This window comes from Zootermopsis nevadensis, unplaced genomic scaffold, assembly GCF_977971745.1.
Source record: "Zootermopsis nevadensis isolate Lab colony 2312 unplaced genomic scaffold, Znev_1.0 Znev_ptg000024l, whole genome shotgun sequence".
In the NCBI taxonomy this organism is placed as follows: Eukaryota; Metazoa; Arthropoda; class Insecta; order Blattodea; family Termopsidae; genus Zootermopsis; species Zootermopsis nevadensis.
In genome coordinates this window covers 19,676,549-19,704,041 of record NW_028259156.1, presented here as the reverse complement: position 1 = coordinate 19,704,041, position 27,493 = coordinate 19,676,549, and the positions used below count along the sequence as shown (strand labels likewise).

General features: G+C 46.3%; 1 protein-coding gene across 15 annotated transcripts in view; it reads right to left on the bottom strand.

Annotated features, from left to right (window-relative positions):
• The window catches only part of LOC110829972 (prominin-like protein), a 44,388-nt gene that overhangs the window by 12,704 nt on the left and 4,191 nt on the right, over positions 1-27,493 (bottom strand). For 7 of the 15 annotated variants that reach the window (XM_087354792.1, XM_087354795.1, XM_087354793.1 and 4 more), the window contains exons 1-17: positions 27,280-27,456; positions 21,420-21,988; positions 10,958-11,228; positions 10,570-10,690; positions 9,086-9,152; positions 8,185-8,349; positions 7,640-7,755; positions 6,505-6,528; positions 5,876-6,044; positions 5,520-5,649; positions 5,256-5,405; positions 4,320-4,526; positions 3,483-3,720; positions 2,860-2,949; positions 2,077-2,304; positions 1,379-1,537; positions 1,025-1,146 (exon numbers count right to left, since the gene is read on the bottom strand). In XM_087354792.1, coding sequence (XP_087210918.1) covers positions 1,025-1,146; positions 1,379-1,537; positions 2,077-2,304; positions 2,860-2,949; positions 3,483-3,720; positions 4,320-4,526; positions 5,256-5,405; positions 5,520-5,649; positions 5,876-6,044; positions 6,505-6,528; positions 7,640-7,755; positions 8,185-8,349; positions 9,086-9,152; positions 10,570-10,690; positions 10,958-11,228; positions 21,420-21,675 — 2,513 coding nt within the window. In that variant the 5' untranslated portion in view covers positions 21,676-21,988; positions 27,280-27,456. Of the gene's footprint in view, positions 1-1,024; positions 1,147-1,378; positions 1,538-2,076; positions 2,305-2,859; positions 2,950-3,482; positions 3,721-4,319; positions 4,527-5,255; positions 5,406-5,519; positions 5,650-5,875; positions 6,045-6,504; positions 6,529-7,639; positions 7,756-8,184; positions 8,350-9,085; positions 9,153-10,569; positions 10,691-10,957; positions 11,229-21,419; positions 21,989-27,279; positions 27,458-27,493 lie in introns of those variants that run through there. The other 8 variants (XM_087354790.1, XM_022064260.2, XM_087354791.1 and 5 more) reach the window with 4 other exon arrangements.

The window sequence follows — 27,493 nt, the reverse complement described above, 5'->3', positions numbered from 1 at the left end:
TCTTTTACTATCTGTTCCAAAACCTTCTTGAGGATATTTTACAGAATAACCCAAATGAGACATGGAGAACAGTGATGTGTCCATATGAGCCATTGCTCCATTGCAGAGCACACACCAACCAATTTGCTGTTTCGTTACATAAGTGTGTGTGCTTTTCCTCCCACTAAGCCAAAACAAAAGAAGTGCTCTGCATCTCATCCCATCCCACACACCTACTGAAAGCAGAAGCTATGAAAATGACAAGAGCCTACAGTGCATGCGTATTGTACTGACTCTACAATATAATGCCACACCTCATGTAGGGAATCAAAAATCCATAAAAATATATTAACTTAGCCTAATCATTACACAAAGAACTCTACACTTACGAAAGTCAGAGTTGAATCACCTCTAAAGCAAAGCCTTATCATACAATGCACATCACTTGCAATTCTCATTTAACAGAACAAAGATGGTGATAGTAGTGACATGGTACGATATATATCTTCAGTATGATGCCATCTCTATTTTGTCCATTTAATAACTGTTTTATTTGTTATAATCATTTATATTTGTTATGAACCATGTTCTTTTCGGAAAGATGCTTTTAATCTTAATATTTCATCCTTTATAACAAAGTACAGGATCTCAGGTTTCATACACAACACTGAAAGAGACACTGCTACCACATTCTCCAAAATAATAACATAGTGATGATCTGAACAATATTTCATTCTCAACCCAAAACAGAAAGCAAGGTTTGAAAATGAGTACGACACCACTCAAACCACAAGAGTTTCCGGCATGCAGGATCACAAATTCAATAAGAGTCACGTGTGCCAAAAGATCAGTCTCAAAACCTTTTGGTAGGCTCTTGTGCAACTTCAAACCATGATCTGGTGTGTTGTGAGGTACTGCAGTATACCATGTGGCACTGCAATCAGGTACAGTATTAGGGCACACAATTTTAAGTACCAACAAACCTGAACTTAAATGTTACCTATCCATCACACACTTACTAATGTGTGTAAAAGTGGATACTCACGATTCTGCAAGAGGTGCGGGATATGGATCCGACTTCTGGTACAGTGCTGCTAACTTGACTGAAAGAATGATGACAGGAATGAGGAGGACCAAGCACCAGCCAACACTTGCCCAGAAACCATTCTGCGTAACACAAACAAAATGTCAGGATAACAATTCAAAGCTTAATCTGAACTACGCGTCAAAATACAGCACATTTCAGCACCAATGACATTTCTTGTCATCTTCTGCTAAAGCAAAGTTCTTGTTAATATTGGCCCTCATAATATTCATGCTCACTATGACCAAAATGTCCTTTTACAAAATTAAGTTTCAAAGCCAAAGTCTAATGGCAAACAAAAATACCACAACTCACAAAAGGGTCGAGTATCTCGTTGCAAACGGCGATGACAGTAGCATTGTACACTTGGCTCATCGGATGGCACTGCCCCACCTTTGTGGTCGTCATGTTCACCACCCTGCTCAAGTAAAGGTCTACGTGGCCGAGGATCGCATTAGCAAACATGTCTGCCAACTGGAAGGAGATGATAGTACAGCTGCTTAGACTAAGCCTCAACTCTTCACTGATCCTAAGATAATTTAACAACGCTGTTTAAACTGAATATTGAATTTCAGCATCTTTCTAAATTCCAGTAAATAGAATACGTTTTAATACTTAAAAATTCAAAAGGAATTTTACATATACAGGAACTTCAGAGATCAGAATCAAAAGGGATAGTACTTTAAGATTTTTCTAAGCTTATGAGCAATGGTACAGAGGTTAGCTGTGTAAAATCACATTCACTTTAAAGAAAATGTAATAATCATTAACCACAGAATTAAATATTTATAAACAGACTATTTACGATATCTCCATAACAATGCACTAATTCAACATTATTTACTCTGAGAGTCAGTGTGTTTTAATAACAACACGTAACATTCTCTAGAACGTTGAAGCTGGTTCTTTGGGCTGCAATATACTGAGCCTCAAAGTGAGATGCAACAGAGTAATAATAAACTTAATAAACAACACAAAATTAAGATCTTGTATACAACATTGAGGCCACATACATTTTTTATTTCCTTGGAGGCTGTGGTATTGAGATACTCTTGAGCCCCGATCACTTCCAACAGAATCAGGTTGACACTTTCATCAAGTGAGGAATGGTTGAACTTCAAGTTCTCCTGCAATGCTTTAGTCTTCCTGTCCAGGGTCTGTACTTGCATTTCCATCCGCCGCACGACACCATCCTGCAGCGACTGCAGGATACTAGCCTGCCTCTCCAATGAGCTCTTTATCTGTCCAAACAAATGAAACAATTTCACTAATACTAAATTCTTATTTACTAAACCACTGCTATATACTTAATACTGGTACTTCAGTGTTTCTCTGAATACAAAGACTTTTAGCTAAAACAGTAAGACAAGTGTGAACAAGCTGCTGAGAAGTGGTCTTGTTCTCTGCGAAGATATTTGTACTATTCCATCCAGCATTTGCTGGGACAAAACAACAAAAATCTGTCAGATCACCAGTTCACCAAACCAAGATTCAAACCTAGAACCTCACAAATACAAAATCACTCTGCTCCAGAATTCTGTAAAATCATTACATCTTTCTTTATTCCTCACCAAGGCTACCTCCTCTCTATAGAAGAGCGGCAGATATATTTCCTCCTCTTTCCCATAAACATATTAACAGGCAATCATATTACACATTATTCTCCTACCATCTTTAATGTTAAGAAAAAAATTTAAATTTCATTTATGGAAATCAATAATATGTACATGCATTAATTATGTAATTGGTTTTTATCAGTTTGAGAGACTTTGACATAAATAATGAGCCACACTCACGTCAGAAGGAGAACTGGGTATCTCATTGGCAGTCTTCCTCAGCTGATTGGCCAGTGTGCCAAGATCTATGTTCACAACAGATTTATTTAGCTGCAATCAATCAATCAGTTAGTCAGTCAGTTCATTATCTTGATATCAGAACATACCTTCAAACAACATCTCAGAGACCAATGCAGATGCAGGTGAAAATTTGATATCCTAGCACCTCAGTTCTTTAAGATGCATCTATTATGAACACAAACCCCACACATTATCCTGGATCAAAGGGCACTCACTGAGAATGAAGAATAAGAGGGAGGATGGGAGAGTGCAAGGGGAATGTGTTTGGGATAGAAGGGTTGATTAACAAACCACTGTATGTGGGCCAGCTTACAGTTTCTCATAGCACCACATACCAGAGGTCAACCTGAACCACATGTCTGTTTGCAAATCTGTAGTTTCTGTTTCAGAAAGCACAAGCAGCACAAGGATGAGGATGGTGATGCGACTTGGGAGGACGATATGTAGCGAGACAAGATGGGAAAGAAGCAGAGGGGAAAAGCGAAGCAAAGTCAATAATATTTCTTGCATCACCTTCAGATTTGTACTGTCAGTAAGACCATCACAAGTGTGGAGCCACTCACCACTTCAGCAAATGCAGCAAAGTCAATGCGTGTGATGTTGGAACGAGCCAGTCTTTCCAGCTCGTACTTGGCGTCCTCGGTGAAGATGGTGACGTTGCCTCCGAAGTCTATCCTCATCTTTAGCTGGTTGATGATGCTCTCGATGCCATATTTGGTCTTGTAGTCACTCACCTCGCTGATGTTCACCAGGTTGGCAATCTGCAGCACTTCATACATGCTTCCATTTGCGTGGCAGGATCTGCAAGAAACATCATTGAATTCTGTTGCACACCGCAACCTGAACACCTTCAGCAGAGCATACAAACTATATTTGCACACAACTGCATTTGCTGGAAATGAAGACAGCTGCATAAGCACCTTCCCTCAAAAACTGCTATGTACTATGCTAAAGTGTGAACTTGTACGCTGCGATAAAAGAGCTTTAGAAAGACGTTTTGATTTAAAAAAAGTAATTATGTATGAAATATAATAATTCACAGCAATGAAGACTATTGCATTATCAACAAAGTAGATAAAGGCCACATTTAAATATGACATCAAATTCTATGGAGCAGAGTCCTACCTGACAAACTAACAGTTGCTCAACAAGTCAAAACTCCTTGCTTTTTTTGTTCTTATCCTCAGTCCTGTGAATTGAAACCATACTCTCCCATCCAATTACTTCAAGATCCATTTTAATATTATCTTACCTACACCTAGGTTGTATAAACTTCTGATATCTAACATGTGTGCTACATGATTGATCCATCTCATACTTATTAAGCTACAGTAATATTGATTCACACATTTTCTTCCAACACGATAACGCATCAACGTGATATTTCCCCTCCGACATACCTGATAATGGACGAGACGTTAATTTCTGCTTCATATCCGAAGAACTTATCCAGCCTAACAATTTTGTCAATGAGAGTCAGAAGTTGATTGTTGCTGGGATTCTGAAGCGGTTCACACATTGCCCTCTCAACGATGATACCAAGCAGGAAGTGAGCCAGTGTAACCACCATCAGCACAGCAGAGAAGAGGAATATCACCCACACACCCCTGTGTGGCACACAGTTCATGATAATGTTAATTGCTGGCAAAGCATCGTAAGACCACACCAGTTTAATTAAAGAAGTTCAGTACTTCTATTACCCCTGTTTACTGAAAATACGTCTTAAACACTTGAAATGTTCAACCCAGCGTACTTTCGTACTTACCGTTGATTAATTCAGCTTCATGTGACTGAGAGCAACAGAAATGGACCACTTGTAAGGAAGTGCAAAACTGTTGGGAATGGATGGAATATGAAATGATAACAAAATGAGCACGAAGAAACAGTCACAGAGAGAGTAGAGTATAGGACTGAAATGGTACGGACAAGTACTATGAAGGGGGAGGCAATATCTCAGCATTGGCTCATGGAACCCAGCAAAGATGACACAATTCCTGGCTGATATTACAAGTCTGAAGCAGGCCTCACAGATATGCATAAGACGACAAATTAATTTAAAAATATCACATTTACCTAAATACAATGCCTCATAAAAATGTTCTGCAGTATTACATTCACCCAGATTCAGGTTTATTAATAGAAACTACAACTCATATGGTTATTATTAGTGACATTAATCTTTTTTAATGTTGGAAATATATTGTGATCACAATGTGTGAACAAAATTTATTCCTGAACAAGAGTGATACACAGGTCAACATGTGCTCAGAAGTAACCATGCGGTACGCGAAGTCAAAATGTGTGGGACCAAATAATTAATGAACCATCATACTCACAAAATGAGAAATCGTGCACCAGTGGCCCTGCTGCAGCAGTCATCGCCATAACCGTCCGGACGCTTTCCACAGAAACCATAGAACAACCCCAGAGCAGCACACATCAGTATCAGCAGCATCACAGAACTCACAGACAGACCTGTGTAGTATCTGGGCGAACAGAGCAGAACGTATTAAAGATACTGTCAGCACTAGTTTTCTTGGAGGCATGCTACTACTCAGATTTCAGTCACAACGAAGAAATTGCATGTGCAAATATGGTACCTGTAATAACCATATTCCACGATCGCCTTCTCCCCAATGTCCACCGCCTTGGAAGCGTGGTTCATCATGGCAGCGTTCACATTCTTCAGGATCTTGTTTATCTGCTGTGACTGCTTCCTTATGGCCACACCTAACATCATCAAGCATTAACTGTATTACATCCATGGATAAGAGACCTTTAGGAGCTGACAGTTGCTCAGCTAGTAAATAACTACTCCACCTTTTATGAAGCCTGTTCATAACAGCCCCCTACTGCATCCTATCCTGAGCAAGATAATAATCAGAAGCTTACTGATCTGACATATTTTTACTCAACACAACTTTCAGTAAAAGCATATTTTTTTAATGAGTCATACCTGCATGACTCATCTTTTCTGAAACCTGCGGTATCAAGTCCTTGACAGCATTCTGGACCTCCTGCTGAATCTTGTCAAATTCCTGCAGTCCATTGTTCACCTTATCCTTTATCTTGCCATTCAGGATCACATCTGTCACGCTCCGCAGACTGTCTTCAATTTGGGGCAACTAGACACAATCAACACGTGAAAAGGAGGAACCGTTCTTGGAAGAAAGAACAACGAAGTTCAGTTCTAATTACACACATGCACTGGTATGGATTGAGGATGCATTCTTCACACTGCAGGCAAAATATTTACCCACACAACTTCATTCTACAGACAAATGACTGATATAATTACATCAAAATATTTTCCCCAGGTTACATACGTCCACGCCGGGAGACAATTTCTTGAACACCTCGCCACTTAAATACTTCACGCTTCCTAAAGAATGAGCCTGATTACCACATACAGACTAAAGAGTGCATGCATGTTACAGTCTGATGCGCCCTCCCACCCTATTTCTGTGAGATTCACTTTAATATTGTCTCAGAGCATGTATCTATTACTGCAGAATACACCAAGTTTTATAGAAAAAAATGAGACATGCACACTGACTGCATTCGGAAACAATGGCATGACTGTACCTTGGGGAAGTACCTGTCTAGGAACTTAGCATGAAATAAAGAGGAAAAACACATGTTAGTCCATACAGAAATACCATTCACCACAACAGAGTACATCAAAGCAAACTTGTTCCCTTTACTACTGCAACACAGTTGTACTCAATAATAACAAAAAAGATTGAAGATTTTTGTTTGCTTGGCCGAGCATGAAAAAACTTTTATAATTTCCAAATATTTCTGGAATATAATTAAATCTATAGCTTTGCAGCTGCACAATCTTCAACACTGTAAAGAACCAACCATCGCCCCCAGCCAGCATCAAACAATCATAAAGTCAGTAAGAACCACTCAAATGGGCTTTCTTTGTGACAACTGCGCCAAATTTACAAATTCCAACAAAACCAAATTATGCTGCAGCGCGTACAAATCTTGCATTCCAATCACAAGATTTGTGATGTTATTAAGAATTATATAATTCTGTTACAGTGTCTTCACCTGGTTTATTTGTACATAATGTTAATTGCATGCGCGTGTACGAATGCACACAAACGCGCACTATTACAAAATAAAAAAAATTCATAAAATAAGGAAATAATGTTCATCAAGGAATAAACAGTTAGAAAAACATACATGTATTTTGTGCATTTTTATTTTGGTTGCTTTCAATCTTATGCATAATTCATTTAAATTAAATTTTTCAAAATAAAAAATCACAAAAATTTTCATTTATTTATTTTTTAAATCATCCAAAATTAGTTCAGAATCACACAAATTTTAAAACTTTCGATATCCGACACATGTAGAATTCATACGATTTGATCAAAAGTCGGTCAATGGGTGTAGTGACTTACTACGCCGATGGAACGATCGAGGTTCAAACCCTGACGGGGGGCAATTTATATATAAAAAAAAAATATATATATATATATATATATATATATATATATCAATCAATCAATCAATCATTTTCCAAAGTGTTTCAATATTAGCTCTGAATCATCCATTTTCTTGGGAAAAATGCCTTATATCTGTCATATCAATCTACTGAGATTTTTCTCCATAATGTAAGAGTTATTTCAGTGCAAAACATAATTTAAATTGCAATATGCCAGATGGCATTTCTCTTACTACAATTTCCATAATTAGCTAAACTCACCTGCTGGAAATCAGCATTAGTAGACATGTTAGCAACGTAGTTCTCCAGCGACTCCTTACACGAACTGTTGCACTTCTGCAGCTCCAATTCCAGTGCCCTCTTTACTTCCGAGAGATCTAGAAACAAAACACTCAGCTTTGAAAATGACACACACATAAATTATCTTCACCTCTTTCAATTCCTGCTGCTCATTCACAAATACACATGTGCAGGCGAGTTTGGAAATACCTAGGAGCACGTATGAACTAACTTACTAAGCAAGCAACCACTTAACTTAGGAACTCCGTGGAGCAGAATTATTCTTTGAGAAGCTGATACTCTATTAACCAAGAACCCTAGTATCTTTTACAGAAATTGCATGTTCATCATTTTCACGAGAGAGCATCGGTACCCTCTATACCGAGTCCGATGAATCCAGTACACACTATCCCATTCTGTTTCCTTAAGATCCATCTTAATACAATCCTCCCGCTTGTTTGCTCTATTCCTGTTAAAAAAAAAAGCCCCCACTGAAGATCAGAATTAGCATAGAATGAGTTACTGACTGTGAGCCAGGATGTTTGAGTTGTCCTGCAGACTCTTTGTGGTGACGTTGATTTCCTGCAGATCATTCTTGATGACCTCTAATCCGCGCACCAATTCTGTCAGATTAGAGAGGACGACGGCCCTCGACACCTCTGCCAGCTCACGCTGCACTATGGGCCCACTTTCTGCAACATCGAGTCCTTTCTTACTCTCATTTAATGTTGTGATGCACTCCAATAGGTTAGTTAGATAGAGGCATCTGCCACACACCTCACTAGTCACACTGAAGTCCGCAGACATTTGTTACACATTCACCTTATAAAAAATTTCAGCTAAAAACTGTATATCAAAAAGATGTCAATTCTTGTTACATCATGTACTAATTCTGTGTACACTGAGCTGTCACTCCACATCGCACTGCAGGCAACGTAAACTACGACTGTCCCTAACCTTAGAAATACCAGTCACTGACAGATCGTAGGGAACTAGTAAAAAACAATAAATACAGTGGTTAGCACGCCTGCACTCAGTCTCAGCTCACAGACTGGCTATTCTGTGAGCTGAGCTGAGATGAGAGCATTGTCATTTGATGATGTTGTCTCACAGGTGCTTACCAATGTTTCAGGAACACTCGTGATTCCATCTTCAGCCTAAAAGACTGCACAATGTCATAAGAATACAATCCAAGCTTTCATTGCCGTGGAAACTTCAAATCTCACACAGTGAATTTCCTTCACAATCACAGCTGATTGGCCCCTGGCGATGTGGGCAAAGATGGTCTCTGCCATAGTTACATGGTTTATGACACAAGAAGCGGCTATGAAAGTTTCAAATCTTATGCATCAAAATTGATCTTCCTACCCCAGAATAAAAGCACACAACCCATTTCACGATAAAAACAGCAGCGAAAGCCACACTTACTTTGCAGGACGCTGTCCACAACATTATTCAGCTCAGCAAAGTTTCCAATTAGCAAAGTGTCAAGCTCCTGGAAAAGGAAAATATTGCAGCGTCAGGAACACAACAAACAGCCTTTCTTAACTCAACACTGAAACAAACGAAGGTCTGGAGACCAAGCCACTGCAATATAAACGTTGCATGCGGCATACGACACGTGCCTGATTAAGGCAATAAAGCTTAGCGTTTATGATCTTTGCAAAAATGCGTGAAGAGGCTGAATTATTCATATTCGAAGCAAGCACAGCTCACAAATGCTAGTTCGGCAGTTGTGACCAGACTTTGTGATTTTCCTCAGTCCTTCCATTTTGGCAAAAGTGGCTTTGGCCCGCCCAGAAAAAAACTGTTTTCGAGTCCGTCCCGAACGCCATTCATAACTACCCTCGTGCCCAGGTGCCATTAACATCAGTTGTCGATACTGCATCATTAAATAACTAAAGTCAATAAATTAATGATTAAACTGACATCATAAGAATCATTTTGTTTTCTCTCCCTCTACTCCAGGAACACTTTTGGCTCAACTTCCCTTTGTTTCAAAGTACTGGACTGTACATGTAAACTCAAAACAAGATGGCAGTAAAATTTGTAGCAGTGTTTTCTTAAGCTTAGCACAAAATCTGTAAATCTCTTATACACACAGGACTCTTACCATCTGGAATACATAAAATCAATTCCAAGAGCTGACAGACAGGTCTGTATTTCCAACATGTGGGGCTCAGCCCTGTGGTTGTAGGGGGAGTGTCACCATCAGACTCAGGAAAAATAAATAGTGCACCTACAATTAAAATAAACAGGGTGCATGTGTGTGTATACCTCAGGGGGATGATGGACTTCCTGTCTCCAGCCTTTGAAAATGACATTAATCTAAATGTTTCTCCCCCTAAGGAAAAAAACAGACCGAGGGTCTCTGGTCTCTGCGGAAAGAGAGAGAGAGCTGAGGGGAGTGTTTGTGCCTACGGAATATTTCCACGCTCCTCCAGGTATTAATTGACAGGGCAATGAAAAGAAACAGCTCAAGTGGGGGAACGTTTCAGCTGAACACCCTGAAGAGAAGTTGGGCACAGATGGATGGATAATATTAAAATGCATCTTATAGGAGTGAGGTGTAAGCGAGTGTAAACTCGATTCATATACGGGCCACGGGAAGGCTCTTAGAACACTAGAACGAGCGTCAGCTCCCCAAGTACAGAGCAACTTCACTTTACGAAGGACGTTAATGGTTACACTCCACCACATGAACCTGGTGTAAAACCATGGAATTTGCTTTGTTTGAAACCTGCAAGAGGGGTGTCATGCTGGTACCTCCCCGTTTATGCGAAGGGCGGAGGCTGACAGAGACAAGCAAACCTAATAAATGAAAATGAAATGCAGTCCACTACCAGTCCAAAATTACTTCAGTAACACCTGCTCATCATGGAATCCCGCGCCTCCAACACGCAGTAACTTACCGCTCCTGTGTTGGACAGGTACAGTTTTGTGTCATTGATCGATGTCCTCAATCTCGACGGTAGTTTCTGGGTTCCATCTTCCATGTACTCATTGGTAACAAAGGCACAAACCACTCCAAACCTGAAGCGAAAGACAGCAACGTTACACGGCGCAGGGGGACAACACTCGCTGTCTGTAACGGCAGCACTGGACCAGCCAACTACGTGCATGGAACAGCAAATCCATTTCACTGAACCCACAGTTCACTGGTGTAACACAAATTCCACCACGAGACCCTATCCAGTACAGCAAAAGAAAGAATTATTGTGTCCTCCCACCCGAGCCTAGATCATCCAAACATTAAATATTTACCGACTCCAGGCAAAAAACGTTGATGGGCTGACTTACAGGATGACGATGGTGACGGCGGAAAGCACGATTCCGAAGCCAATCCGCCTGCACGGGTCCCGGCGCTTTTCGAAGGGTTGCGACCGGGCACCGCAGCGCCCCGAACACCTGCAGCAGCAGAAGATGAAGCCGACGCAGGGCATGAGCAGCGCGAAGAGGGAGCCGACCGCTAGGACGGCCACCACCCCGGCGTAGTGAGCCAGCAAGGCGCGCCACTCCTCGACCAGGCCGGCCATCCGAAGCGAGCCATCGTCCTGCACCACCACGAAACCTGCAACAAGACAAACTCCAGTCAGTCTCCTCACGAATGACGACAACTCGGCGTCGCCCTTCGGATCCACGCGAAACAGGCATCGCTCCTCTCGTTTCCTGAATGCTTCGGGCCAAATGCAAGGAACCGGGCAGCCGACAAACTTGCAGGCGGAACGGGGGGAGCACAGGCGAAGGGCCTGCCCTGAGGAACAAGACGGGGCACTGGTCAGTGGACACTGCGTGTTATCTGGAGAAAGACCTTTGTTTCGCTACAACGTGGAAGTATAAAAGTTGTAAAAGGGTGTCGTCGATGTGTTCAGAAATAAGGACAGTGGCATCAATCAGCGCTCTGTTCTCAAAGACCCCCCTCCCCCCCTTCAAACCCAGTTTCTGGCACTGCTACAAAACAGGAACGCCTCGGATCGCACCAAGACTGAAGGACGAATTTAATGAACTGAAGAAAACTTTATTGATCAACTTCCTACAACCAGTCAGAAGGCCACATCGCACGTGGTCCAGACTTCTGTCCCGCACTGTACAGAAACACTTTCCAGTTGCGAGGTCACCACCACATGTGGTCCAGTGGCGCTGAGATGCGGAAGCTGTGTCTCTGAACCTGACCCTGACCTCTGACCGGTCGCCGTTAGCTGGGTCGGGCAGCACGATCATCCCCCCCCCCCAGGTGTGCCGACTCAATGCGATCATAAGAATCTGCGGTAACCACAAAGCAGAAGCGCATCTCAGCGCTGTCCTGGTGCTGCATAGAACAACAACACAGAAACTTCCGATCGGGAAATCTTCCGCGGACGGATTCATCCGGGTCTATAAAATGCACCGCCTCGCCTCGCCTCGCATCTTCCACGAAGCACGCCGGACAATTCCCACGACGACGTAGAGGCGTGTCTCGCGTTCTGCTGCATTCATTACTAAAAGGGGCACGCGACCTGGTGAGCAGCGCGGCAGAGTGCACTGGGTTACCGCCGAACAATGCAGCAAGAGTGGGGAGAGAAGTGGCTCAGGGCAAGTGTGCAGCTCCTGGGAAGAAACGCTGCGTGAGAAGTGTTCCTATTACGTCGCGGTCCAGGTCATTTACAGACGCTACTTCGATCACATCACATGAAAGTCAGGAATGAGCGGAGTGCCGGCAATTTCATTCCGTTTCCGTGGCGCGGCGCTCGGGGGCGAGACATCGACCTACTTGCTGCTTCAAACAATAAGCTACTTTGTCCCTCAAGGCTGTTCCAGACTCTTTTTCCAGATGCGTATGTATGGCCTTCGCTGCAGACAACACACAGCTGTGCTAACCTGCCTGTTGTACAGGCCTCACGCTGCACGGTCAGCAATTCCTTGGATAACCAACACAGTCTGTGGCATTGCAAGCTTCTTCTCGCAAGAACCAACAAACTGAACTCCTGTCAACTTCATCACGTGATATTAAACCCAATGAGTTCTCGCGGCTGAGCCAGAAGGTGCAGTTTGCTAGAAGTTTGCCGACGTTTCATCAAGCTGATGATGGAGGCAGCAAGCACCTGTGAAACGCTGACAAGCTTCTAGCAGACTACACGGCGTGAGAACCCAGACGACAGCCATTTTCAAAAGTAAACTCTTCGATAACTCTAGTTTCCAGTCGCCATTACAAGTTTCGTGTCTACCGTGAAATACCGAAAATAGGAAAAAAAAATGCCAGTTTTCAAGAGTTTATTCCGTAACTCCTGCCAGGGGACAAACTGCACGCAGGAGAGTGCTTCTCGAGAAGCTAGTAACTTGGTCGCTCAGCTACTGAAGAAGTTCACTGCGTGCTCACAGGCGCTCTCTGTCACGACAGCAAAATCTAGGTTAGGTTATGATGGGCTGGGCACGTAGCTAGGATGGGGGGGAGACAAGAACTGCGTACAGAATTTTGGCGAGGTTCAATCGTAACACCGACAAGACGAAGTGACGGGCCGCAACGCTCCGCTGGACATGGAGCTCTGGTGACGTCAACGGCAGCGATGAATTGTGAATTGACTGGAAAGCCGAGAAATCGATGTAATGTACCGTCGACTGTCAGCAGAGCGGTCGCTGGGCTGACAAATCACTGTCGTTTCACGAGCGACTGCGTCTTAGCGGAAGATGCGTTATAAATCACACTCACGCAAATAAGCGACACGTCCGATGTGTCGGATATGACCTCACATACTGACACCGTCAGTGTCAAGGTCACAGAGATACGTCTCGTGGCAGTGCCGACTACCTCCGTCGGGTAGGAAGGATGACGCCAAAGGGGCATCGGTTGGCCCACGTCGAAAAGCGGCAACTCGTGCCAACACAAAAGACGCACCACTGGTTCGCTGAAGAAGGCTGTCTTCTGTAAGGGTTGCGGCGGCTGTAGCCTGGGAGACGTTTAAATGCCTCCATCATCAGAGCGAACGTTTGGCTCCTCATTTCCTTCGCTTTTCCTCCTCAAACATCTTCAGCTTCTCGTCCATCATCTTCATTCCTTCCTCCCTCGAAGTATCGCAATCGTGTCTGTGTCTCTGACAGGCGTGGCTAATGCTACAAGAAATACGACGAGCAGAACGCACGCAAATTGTTCTACAGGCGACTGAACGGCCGCCATCGACGGTCCAAAGTTCGAATTTCCGACCCGCGTTTTATAATTCCGTGACCGACTTTAATTTGTGTGGCGGAACAGCGTCGTCTCTGCCTGGATAAACACATGGGCCTGCGTGTCTTCGGATACGGTTAACGCAGACCACACATCACATCGTGCCCTTGCACCTGAAGACGGAGACCCCGGAGGAAGGAGTCTCGAAGTGATCTTGTCTCGCGGTTAACTTAATGTGTCACAGTAATCGGCTCTGATCACACAACAGACGAGAACTACGGGGTTATAAATAAACAGTGAGTCAACAAACTTGTAACGAAGCGGAAGTGAGAAAACGTCCAACTGGGGGGCAAAGGAAAACAACAGAAGCCGGGACGCGCTCTGCCCTTAAACGAAACGCAGGCCGTGGAGAAGGCAGACCGCACGTGTGTAGAAACGCCGCGGTGGAGGGAACAAAGGGGCGGAACGTGGCTCCCGCACGCCACAAGAACACAGTTCGTGCGCCCACGATGCGGGGGTTCTCAATTCGTCCGTCCGTCCGTCATTCTCTCTCTTGTATTGGTTTATTTAGCGACACTTAATCAACCGCGTCGGTTGCCATACAGCGTCGAAGTGAATACATAATATCGATGACGAACGACGGTCGCTGCACACATTAAAACAGTGGCCCACGAGATAGAATCTCCCAACTCGGGAGCTCCCGAGTCCACACAGCGACGCGTGGCTTCAGTCACTGCAAGAGCGGCGGACTGACTGCCTTCCTGCCGCTCGACGTCCACCGACCGGGACTTCTCCATACTATCTCGTTCTGGCAACCAAATGGTCAAATTCTGCCCCGTCAAATGACGAACGTCACAGCGACGAAAAAGTGCGCGGGTCAGTTCTGCGTGTTGCTTTCTGCAGACAACACAAGACTTCCAAGCCTTTATTGCTCCCGAAGGAACAAAGAACTCGCCGGACGAGCTCCAGTAAGGCCGAAGGCGAGTTTTTGCGATCATTTCCCGTCTTTACGCCAGTTGCGTGACGTCACGCATCGTGGTAGCGCGAACAAAGCGATCACAAGCTGCAAGGGCGGTCGGACAAAGCGAGCAGAGTCAACATCGAGCGTCTGACGAGTGTGGCCACGTTCGAACCAAGAGCGGGCGGGGACCTAAGCAGGGGAGCGTCATCAGGAGGAGACGAAGGGACTTTGCTGCTTGTAGCCTGCGGTGTTACCACTGGATCCAAGCACAGGTTTTCGCTCATGAAGAACATAACATCCTATCCGAAGCCAAATCTTAGAACCTTCTGCAGGCTTGCCAGAGAATGGCGCCAGTTTCACATCAAAATGGTGATTCTTATTCGTCTTCCGTTTTACGCGTTTTCGTTATAAGCGGCGACTCGCATGAACGGAACGCGAGTTGGCTGTGCAGACCGCGCGAATCGTGCGTTGCGTCAGTGCAATTCTTGTCACATTGGCCCGCAATCCCCTTCTTACGCCCCACGGACTGCAAACGGCGATAGCCAATCGAACACAGGGGCAATTAGCTTCACGTCGCGGCCGTCCATTCCCTTAACAGAATCTACAAACACCGTAAAGCCGAACGCCAAATCCGAGGGGTTCCAACGCCCGATTCGTTTCCCGGATGACCACGGTTCGAATCCCAGAACTGAGACTTTCCACGTTTTTCGTGTTTCAGAGCAGGAAACAACTTCTCATCTGCACAAGATCGAAATCGTTCGACTTCCAGGGCCTTTTTTCGGATTCGGGGCGGTTGCACGTGCAGAAAGAGACAGCGAACACAGAGTTGCTCCTTCTTCGCCTGAGCTGCACCGTCATTTCGTCATGAATAATTTTACCGCCGCTGATGTGTTTTTTGCCGCGAGGCAAGACAATGCAATCTCAGGCTACGAGGCGCGTAATCGGATTGTAATTTGATGACTCAGGGCCACGGCTCACGTTATCTGCGTTTCTTTGTTTGCGTAAGATTCCCTCGGTGCCTAGGGCGATATAAAATTATTTCCAGATGCCGACTTCATTAGAATCGGAATTAATCTGCCGTCACCTGCGACTGATCGCGGAGGTACAGCCAGCCTCCATCCAGCGCGACATGGTTCAGTGAGTGAGTGGTCGGTCTGGATTCCAGACCGCCGGAGCAACTCCTGGGAACGGCCCCAGTTCCAACAACTCTCCAGCGCGTAACAATCTGGGATACTACCCAGGACAGGGCAAAGCGGAGTGAGACAGGAAACCACGTTCCTCAAGTGCGACCCAGTAAAGACTGGACAAAGAATATCTTCGATGCAAACAATAATAAATAAATAAATACCTGCCCCAATGATCGATTTCGCCTTGTGACACACAACGAGACTGTTTCAAGTGCGAAGTTTATACATCGCAGAATAACGTCTGGTGGATGGCAGACTGGAAACGACGTGGAGCAAAGCAGTCCTGGCCTATTCTGAGTACTTCAACCGGGGGGAATGACGATTTTCGAGCTCAGATTCGAAGCCAGGTCCCTTCCAAATAAGAAGCTCGAGCGCTGCGTGTCTCTGCGTCTTTGCACACTTCTCTGGGGCACTAATGTGCCTATTTTGGCGCTCCTCTCAAGAGAAATCTGCTCACCCCTGCTCGACTTTGCGTAAACAGACGTCACGGAACTCTTGTTTGTTACGAGTCTGCTTTGTTTCGAAAGATGATATGGGCAGTAAAACTTTAATAAGCCTCTCAAACTACAGCATCACAACGATAAATTGCATTCCTCTGTGCCCAGACGTTGCGCGGACGACAAACGTCCACAAGGAAGGTCTCGTCGCCACGGGACAGAATCTTCGAGTGGCAACCAGCAGCTGTACTAATCGAGCGAAGCCGCGCTGACAACTGTCCCTGTCCCGAGACAGCTGAGTTCAGTCAGCACGGACACCCCCCCCCCCCCCCCCGCCTATGTCTTCCAGTCTCCCACGCAGTTGCGGATCTTAATTCAATCTGTATTTTCTGTAAAACGCTAATTTTTGCGCAATGCGCGGTTTTCTTTTGGAAATTCAATCCAGCAGCGCTACACTGGACCCGCTGAAACCCGATTTAAATTCGTCCATAAATGTTCAGTGCGTGAAGCTGGAACAAAGGCCGCGTGTTTATACGTGCCACATTCAATTTGCATGTCGCAACGGCGAACGTGCAGGCTTGCAGTCAGTTTTGTCCGCGGGCCTGGACACGCGTGGCGAGGCCGCATATAAACATCGACAAGACGAGGGTCTCTCGCGTGTCGCTGACCCCGGGCGCAGTCACGTTCTGCGTTTCTGCCGGCGTCTGACGCAGTCCGCTGCGTTCTAATTTAAAAATTCTGACGTGAAAATACAAGGGTGCACTCTCATGGCTGGAGAGGCGGAGGACCTGACGACGATTCCTTTGTTCCGATACTTGCCTGACGTCACAGAGCAGGAACAAAGTGACTCACAAGTGTCACTGTATTTCGCGTCCGCTCTACCGATGCTGTCCAAGGAAGGGAGCGAGGGCCCTTCGGAGGTGGACATTTCTGGCCTCTTACGCCGTGGCAATGCGGCCTTGAGGGAAACCTGCACGGGGCGATGCAGGAACGTGTGTGTGCAAGAGACCAAGGGTCGAAGCGACAAAACTGAACCTTTTCTTCCGATGTCCTTCAATACCAAGGAAGAACGCCCATGTTTCGTACCCACGACCTCGCTGGTCAAGAGATCCTCCTCCACACGTTATGGACCCAGGACGATCATTACCGTGGTCACGAAATCCCTGTCCTCCTCAGTCAGTTGCATCCAGGCATTCCACATTCAATCTATTCCTCCATCTACGCCACGGTCTAGCAGGCTGTCTGTTCCCTCTGGAACACACTTTCGTGGGCGTCCACGGCAGCTGCTGCTGCACGAGCCGTCTGAAAACGAACTACGACGAACCAGCGGTGTTAAACGGCGCAGTCTCTACTTCGATGCTCTGTGCGACAGTGCCAAGCGCTTCGTTCAGAGGCTGCGCCTATCTGCACAGCAAACGCCACCGCTGACTTGCGGTTCTTTTCTATTTCGTTTCGTTTCTGTTTACTTCATTCTCTGCTTCTTTGTGTCCTTTCTCCTTCCCCTCTTCTTCTTTCGTTCCTTAAATGCGTCAAGTTTTGCTCGTCTGAACATCCGAACCAAAGCAGTGACTGGGTAAAACCTCGAATGCAACAGCTCGATATCACTGCCAATCGTGCGAGCTGTCATTCCGACGAGCAAGTGGGGTGACGTCAGAGCTCGGCGGACAAAGAGGATACGCGAGTACAGGATGAAGACGGGTGCAATTACCAGCAGCTGCGAAGCGGCTTAAAGAGCGATGGACCAGTCCACCCGCAAGGGTGGAAAGACGTGCATGCCCCTCCCCTCCACTCCCCTCCCACAACGTAACACAAATTACGACGCTCCTCGTTGCTCAGCTGTCTCCAGCCTCTGTGTCAGACACGAATCTCGTGACCAGCTCAAAAAACGAAACCAATCGATGCAGACCAGCGGCGGGTCACTCAGTTTTCCTCAGCCCCTCCTGGTGAACGTCAGTACAGTATCTGAATACGCTGTCACTGTCATGAAGCAGGAAAGCCAACGTGGCGATGGTTACACCTCGATGCTGCCATGATTTTCCTCAGTCTATCTGCAGTATCCGCAATTCACGACGGAAAAAGTCGTTCTACCGTAAAGCACAGCGGCAGAGCCAATCAAGACCCGGAACTGGGGCAGTGACCGACGTGCATGCACTCAGTCCACTTTGTTCTCTTGGGAGGGAGTCGGCAGCTTCTCGTCTGGACTGCATCGCCGATCCTTTCAATGGTGCAGCCGACAACTACTGGGCCATTCGAGGAGTTTCCTGCTCCAACGGACCCTAATATTCGTCGCCCCGTTCAGGAGGGCCCGCAAGTCGAACCCTGTTCACAGCCACCCGAGTCCAGTCAAGAGCATTCCTTTTTAATATTGTGCTTTAATCTACGCCTTGGTCTCCCGCGTGGCCTCTTCTCAGTTCCCCGTGCGTGTTACGTGACCCGCTCAACTTCCACGCCTCGATATTTCTGTAATCACGTGCTGCAACGACGCTCGTCCAACGGCGACCAAATTCTCTCCGCAGCGCCAGAAAACCTTAAAAACGTCAACTGGGACGAGATGCAAGCAACATTTTGGTACGGAAACGCGAGGGGGAGCGTAGATGGGAGAATAAAACTAAAATGAGTACTAAAATAGGTCCTGGACAAACAAAGGGGCCAGCAGTCTTCGGGTTGCATAACACCACGGAGCTCGCAGATCTGCCAGTAAGCCGCCCGTCATCGCAAACTGCTTTCCTCATGAAAGGTCACGCGCCATTTTTGTGAGCGAGCGAACAGTAATTACGTGGACTGGCACCCAGTACGTCGGGTGACATCAGACATCTCCATGACAACGACCAACAGGTCAACTATGTTTGGGGGGAGGGGGGGGGGTCGCTGACAAAGAACATAAATGTACTGCGGGCAAAATGCATAACAAGTAGACGCTGAAGGTAACACCTTGCTTGAAAGTGTTAACACCACGTTACATGAAACTCGGGGGCTCATTACCGTGCTCACAGGAGTTCGCAAATGGCCATTTCTTCCAGATGCATTTTAATATTATCCTCCCAAGTGGTCTTCGGGTTTCCAGACCAAAGTGAAATGTGCGAATGAGTTCCTGCTTCGTATCTGCGCGGTCAGGGTCACCCGTACGCCACAAACCAAGCTGCTGCTTCCGGAGATGGAACACGAAGAGGTCAACCGGCTACCCAACTGTGACGTGGACGGAGCGGTATGAAGGTCGTACCAATGAAAACTCACTGCTCTTACACGTCTGCTGGTCGTCCAACTGCTGGCACGATTCACGAGTCCTGGACGAACGATCCGACCCAGACGACGATAAACAATAATTTTTGCTGAGAACATGACATTCGGTGAGAGAGGTCGCGTTAGACCCGGCCCGCGACAGCTTTTGAAATTGTTTAACAGCACACTAGTCTCTATTTCAGACTACCGGTAATGAGTTACTTAATATGTAATGACGCGGTCTGCGACCATGTTCAGAAAACTAGATCCCGCCCGAAGCTACCCGAAGGTTGTCCAAGCCTGTGCCGAACAAACGGGTTAAGGCGTCGAACCCCGAGTCTTGAAACCACAAGAACAAAATTAATTTCATATTCTGCGCATTAAAGAACGAAAATTAGGCGTCTTGGAAACACCTGGTGATGTTCTCCGACGGATGAAAGACCGCAATTTAACAGCCAATCTGCATGTGGGCCAAAGAGAGCGGGAATGGGGTAATGTTTACTTTTGCCCTCCCCTGCAACAGGCCGTTCGTTACCGCGAGCCCGGAGCTCCACTTCCAGCACTTACAGTGCCAATATCGATCACACGGGCGTCAAAACTCAGCACGAGATGCGGCCAAGGCCACCGACAGACCAAGGCTCTTCTGCGCCCTTGTGGCCAACCTAGTCTCGTCGTCTCGTAGCGCGTCCGGAACTCTGAGCTGACCACTCAACAACATCTTGGTTAAGATCGCGTGGAGCTACACCTTCACCTCGTGACGACGCAGAGGCACCGCGGAAAATCTTTGTTTCAGCCCTGGGTCTTGCAGTTTTACTATTCATTTGCTTGCAACTACGACAGGGAAGCAAAATATTGCGCGGGTCCAAGGCCTGCTCTGCGACTTTAAGCTGCTTAAAGACCGGCGGTGTTCGACGGGGACCGGAAGTCGAGGGACAAGCCTCCAGTTCTCTCGGGTGGTCTGCGCCTCGTTTCAGGAAAATGCTGGTACCTCCAGGTAATCCCCGGAGACCTTAGAACTACTGCAATAAATCTTCCGAGTCAATTCTGGTAATTAACCGCGTTACAGCGACGGCTTCAGTAAAATAAATAATATCCGTTTAATAAAACGCAACATCTGATGCCATGTTTATACTTCGAATGCCCTTTTCTGTGAAGTTTCAGGTCCACCAACCTAACTAAAAAGATCACTATCATAAAACCTGCCCGTGAAAATTTTCCCGCTTATGAACTGAGGCTATGGGGAAACTGTTTTCGTTATACGCGTCTCGACCTTACACGATTTTCTTTTAGGAAAGGGCCAATTAATTGTTTGGAAACGCAGATAGAAAGGGCCACATCGGGCTTCCTACTCGTCAGGACGAGGCGGCACTCCCGCTTCTTACGTCAGCCAGCGAAATGGCAGAGAATGGCTTTCCTTGTGCAAGTGGCCCGTTTCTTCGAAATCAAGTCTCCCGCCAGCTGTCATGGCTACTCGCTCACGCAAAGGCCCGCAAGTGCGAGCTTCAAACACTTCCCATCGCGATTCAACAGACTGACCTCATTCATGACTGCGCTGAATCTTTACGCACGTGAACTGGTTTGTGTTTCGTAAAAAACGTAAAGCACGATTCTCACGCAAATCTCAGAGGTCACCGACATACATATAAATAAATGTATGTGGAGTGGAGGTATAATTAAGTGACGACCTCAAGCCCCGGCGGCTTCCCTCTGGATGGGGTGGGGGTGGCAGAGCTGGCCCTCTGGTGGTCGCAAAGTCAGCACAGTCTTGCTACTGCGAAATCTTTACCAGCAAAGCGACTATCAGCGTACTGGTACTTGCCTTCCGGGTATGGGTCCTCCCTCTGGATGATGTCCATGAAGTAGTTGGTCACTTTGTACAAGTTGGCCATCCCACGTGCGTTGAACTGCGCTGAGGACTGGTACGCGACTGTCAGGTTGGGGTCACTGTACCGCACAGGCTCGATCATCATTTCCTTGTGAATGGCGTCTTCCACATGGCGAACGGCGCCCCTCAGGCCAGAATAATCCTCCGCCCTCACACACAGCACCAAGACCAGCACCCACAGCACACGCATCACGCACCGCACTACCACCAGAACACGCGACACCAAACGCACTCCTCCGGCCGCGGCGACGGCATCTCCGGGACTGACTACGACGACGAACAGCGGGCGAGTTCAGTGACAAGTGGGGAAGGGGCAGGGGGAGGCTGGCTGGCTGGCTGGTTCCACCTTCACGATCTAATTCAATGGCGACTCAGCGCTGTGTTTCCTTGCGGCTGTGAAGTCTGTCCCCGTTAATGAGACGAAACCGTCGAATCAGACAGAGTTCCGGTTCTTTGTCAGCCCTTTCCTCCGCCGTCCTCCATCGCCGATCAGCAGCTTCTTGCTGTAATCACAAAAGCAATTCGGGCAATCAGCGAGCGAACTGGACGTTCAATTACGTCGCGAGAAGCATCAAAGAGAATCGATCACATGGGCGGAAAATGTAGCACGCATCGGAAACAAAACTAACTGGAAATCTTCAGGGACCTGCCCAGGAAGCCGTTCACGGATGGATCGATTGATTTATACGCAGTGCGTCTTTGGTCCACTCATTCATCAATCAGCTAACGAGGCTTCGGAACACTACCCCAATCAGTTAACAGGTTTGTCGCCGCTTTAAATATTCCCGAACTAACTATGCAGACCCCATCCCCCCCCCGCCCCTCTGACTGTAGCAGTCTCGGCGCGGGGGGCGGGGGGTTCTCGTATCCGGGAAGAGAACATGACGGGGCCTGGGACACAATTATTGCTCTAACCCCCCCCCCCCCCCCCCGGCTGTTACGCAAAACTTTTTTGCCAATGAAACAAGAAACAAGAGCAGAGGTTTCGTTTTAATACAGAACGAAAGAGGCGGTGGGTGTGAGGGCGCCTGTCTTCAGGGTTACAGGACTCTTGTCGGCGCTGCAGACCAGAAGCCAATAACCAGAGACTGTAAGCTTCTGAAAATCTGACTGACGAAGTTGCTTCACGTTCGGGACGTCTTGATCCACACACCGGTTATACTCGCTACGACTGCTGTTCTTTACAGCTGGAAGAACACGTCTTTTTAAGGACGTTGTATCAACTGCAGAGATCATCTGGCTTCAACTAAGATTGCATAAATCGGTTATTGGGTTATTTAAGGGCTGGTTCTCGTACTACTAACGCAGTTGAATAAAACTGAAGAAACGATGTCGCCGTGCAGTTTGTGTAACTGCGCAGACTCCGGCCTGGCTCGACTTTCGTCTTTAAGTTCATAGTTTAATGTGAAATAACACGACTTTTAGGCGGATGACGGCTTCATCCATGTGCGCGCAGTCTTATCTGACATCGATCTCTGTCTGATAAAAGCGCACAGTCTGACGCGAACCCATTGTGAGCGCAGTCACTAATTTGAGTCCTGCCTCTTCACAATTCGCCGTCATCGCAGCAGAAGATAACCTCGCATGCCTCCGGATAATCCACTCGCGTTTCCTTCCTGCTCATCTGCACGTCACGAATTTCGACAGCTGAGATAACATTATCAGAGCGACGACGGAGGCAGCAGAGACCGCTGAAACGTCGGTAATCTTCTGCCGCCGCGAAGACCTCAAGCGTTACACGACGTGAGCTGACTGGCAGGAAAATGTTCGGAATGCAGAGCACCGCAGACCCCGCCTGTGGGAAAAACGTCGGAAAGTGACGCGCTGTGGTTTTCTCCCACCGACCAGCAGAACCGCGGCTTCCGGCCTGTCGTCGGAAGTGGTGCCGGCACCGTCACATCCACCCAAACGGCAACATTAGACGACCCAACCTGAAGAAGTCCGTAATTTGTTTATCGAAGTTGATTCGACCTCCTGGGATTTTGCGTTATAAATACGAAGTACGTTTTTGAGGCAGAGACTGGGTAAAACGGGCCAGGAAGCCGATGCCTACACCGAGGCTCAAACCGAACAAGGTGCGTTACCCCTGGGCCATGAGGCAGCCAGCAGTTTGAGGCCGACTGACGTTCTGTACAAGTTTCCTCAACAAACGCTTCATTGTATTTCAGAGTTGTGTTGTCTACCACTGCCACCATGTTCAGCTGAACGTAAAAGTGCCATAAGGTCGTCGTAAGTAAACAACGCCTCTGGCGCGCGGAAGTGGGCTTCCGGGTTCCTGTATTGAGAATCTCCACTTGTCGTGAGGAAATCGATGTTTGGGTTACGACATCCCAGACCTTGAGCACTGGTTGCTCTGCGGTACTGCGTCGTACCCCTTACTCGCCGCCGAAACAGATGATTTCGTCGCGGCTCCACCGAGAGCCATAGCCCTTTCGGGGGGGGGGCACACACGGCTTGCATGCAGCGCTTCTTTCCGGCGTAGTACAACTGCACGCTCTTCATTCAAAAGCTGAGACCTCCTGCTTGGCGGCTCAGGAAATCCCAAGTTCAATTTCCGTGTTTACTAGAGGCAGATAGTTGAATCCGGTCCCCTTACGTTTTCCAAACAAAACACTTTATTCCGATTTCTAATCTCCCTCGCCTCCCTCTTTCTGCCATCAGTCTAGTCCAATCGAATCCGAAGCAACCCACCACAACACCCAAATTTCCACACCTAATTTGCTGATGTTTGTTTCTCTGAGACAAATATGGCGCACCGTCTTACATCTATTCCACCGCCGAGGCAGCATCTGGGACCCACGACCTCCCGCAGTCCGCAGAGGCACTACGAAAAGAAATGGAAAACAGCTGACACTGCGTCACCCGTCTAAAGGACTGGAAGCTGTTCTGCTGAGAAGCGTAACGAGATTTGCCACATTTTTATGTCCAGTTACGAAGGGGACTGTGAGGTCGGATTAGAAATATCGATTCTGTGATCACAGTTCAGCCATTCAACCGCGAAATTACCTTTGCGAATTGAATCTGGCTTGCCTCGTAAGAAGTACGCATGCACAGAGACCGTGGTCGGCGGCGGATGTCAGGGGCTGCTCGTGACTGACAAATGAAACAGCCCGGCAGCAATGCCCACGACACCCACACTCCGCGTTTGAAAGGTCGCTGCAGGCGATGTGCGACTCGCAATTCGTTATTCAGTTGGACGCTACACAGTCTGAGCTACCGAAAAGGCGTCGTTAAACAAATACGCCACTCTCATACATGTAAGGAACGCTGTGTCCAAGCACCAGACCTCAGTTTTAGATGCGGACTTGGCTGAGTTGTAGCTTCGCGTTCCGACCGCTTTACCACCCGAATAAGGAACAGAGCACCAACTGTACATACGCCAGAGCCTCATTCTAAAGACAAGGGACAAGCAGCTCGGTCAGTGATCGCTCACTCTACCTGGCATTTTCATGGCGGCCATCTGCGTAACGCCAAAGCACGACCTTTGCTGAGTAATGCTTAAAAAAGAAATGACAGAGAATCAATCCGCCACGTGCGGTTTCTAGCGCCACAAATCAAAAGAGGCACGACGTCTGTCGAATCTGAGATAATACGTACGGCTAACGGGTGTGTGGAGCGTGGAGACAAAGCTCCCAGCATTCATTCACCGACGCCATTATCCGTTGTGACCAAATGCTTGCCCGTATCGTCTCAACGACACGTGCGTCGTCCACTCAAGACACAAGCAATAAAAGCAGGCCACTAGAAATTCGTGTTAAAAAACCTAAATGTCCCCATAATCGGCATCGATCTGACCCATTTTCAAACTCAGCGACCGCAAACCTTCGAAGGTGTTTCACTGCCTTGTCGTTGGCCTACACTTTGTTCAATTCGCCCACCGTTCAGTTCTGAACGAGCGCCGCGCCGTGCTGGTGCGACAACTTCTCTTGCACTCGAGTGATGCGGGAAGCCTATATACGATCTCGGGCGCATGTTTATTTTGCTGAAATTTAAGGCACTTGTTTCAAAGAAGTGAATAGCACGACGCCAGCAGGACCTGTCAGTTCAATGGCGCAAATACCACCCCCCCCCCCCGACTTGGGCACGAACCTGAAGCACTTCCGTCTCTGTTGTCTTGTACTGACAGGACGTCGGCATGGCTGGCTGACCCCACGTGACGAGATTGCTCTTTTGGAAAACAACGCGAACCCGTCTCCAGTTTACTTGTTTTGTTTTTAATGAACATTTCTGCAGCTGGATAAAGGCTGTTTCGGTTCTTGTGTTGGTCGAAGTGTCCGCCCGGAGACTGCAGACACGAGTAAGCGCACGAAAGGGTGAAGACGATCTGCAAGTCTGATTTATAATGGCCTCTGGTACGAAATGAGCATCCTGGCATAAGGACAGTTAGTTATCTTGTTCGGAGCAGGAGCAGAGCAAAACTCCTGCGGAAATATCCAAATGGGGCAGATTAGATAAGCAGCAACTTCATCTCGATGGGATAATTTGTAACTGAAGTAATAACAATCTAGCATGGCGTTACAAACAAAGCAAAACATCTGCTGCAGGCGCTGGATGCAACGCGGCGTGTTACCCCGAAAAGCCTTCCTTTTAGACTTCCCGACAAAAACTTTGTGCCAATTTCTCACTTATCCCGTGCACACAACATGCCCTCCTCATAAAGTCACAAGCATGTCTGAAGAGCTAACCTCTGCGCTCAGCCAGTCACCTTTAAACTTTCCACCATGAGAACCTGACATTTCACTCACAGTCTGTGGTCTTCCCTTAATGAGAGCGAGACAAAAACCAAATGGCAAATTAATTGTTCTGCAAAGCTCTTTTTAAGTAAACACAATGGTAAGAAGCAGTGCCCATTTCTAATGTACCTTTAACATTTTAATGAATGCAATTATAAGTTGTTACCGTCACACTGTATTTTAAAATGCCAACGTAATATTTATAGTAATCGAGACTTAAAAATTCAACAATGCAAATCAATAAGCATGTTTAATTTTTTGTTCTTTCATTGCCATTACAAGGAACATTTTTACAGGTAATCACCCAGGAAATATTATTGCATGCAGTGCTAAATAAATAAAGTTTGTATCCTATAAATGAGTCAATTACTGCATGCCAACCACCACCTTCAAATTCTGGAATGTCAAAACTGGTGCATTTGCCTTATAATTTGTCAATGTCATCATAACACTCAATATAATAGAGTTCCCAATATTTTACACACAAACTAGTTCAATGTACAAATATACTCAGTTGCACCAACTAGAAAAGAAAAGACAAGAAAGAAGTAATAAAATGGAGTGTATAAAATTGTAATGGCCACTTTGACACTGCCACCCAATAAATCACAATGTGAAATTCAAACGGCAAAATCAAGCAGTTCATTTTCTTTAAATACAACATACCCCTAATAACAATTCATTTCCTACAGACCATACAAATTAAATATATTTAACCTACAGTTGTTGAAAAATTCGTGTATATAGTGTTCATTCTCTTCTGTAACTAGCCACGGCGAGTTTCTTCGTCATTAGCATTTTTAGACTTAAAAATTCTCTTTTCTCATCAACTGAATGCCCATAAGGATTATTTTTAACTATAGTATAACTCATAAAATACAATCATACCAATTAAATGTTAACGAAAATTCAGCTGAACATTATGCTTCACTTTTATGAATAATGTGAATGTATTATAATCAAAATCTGAAACGGACCCTGGTATATTTGTTGCAGTACTTGTGCATATCACAAGACGCCTAACAACGTTGTTTTGTTCCTTATTAACTACATAGACTCACCTAATATTCATAGAAGTATAAATATAAACCCATAGTCTTCATGTTACGTTACTGACTTTAAAACCACTTATACCTTAAGCTCAATCCTTTTAAATAGTTAAAATGACTGCCACAAAAGACAACTACAATAACTTTTGCACCATTTTAAAAACTTGTTACAATTTGATGATACAGATGGCAGAAGTTACAAGAGCCTGACAGGGGTACCATCTCC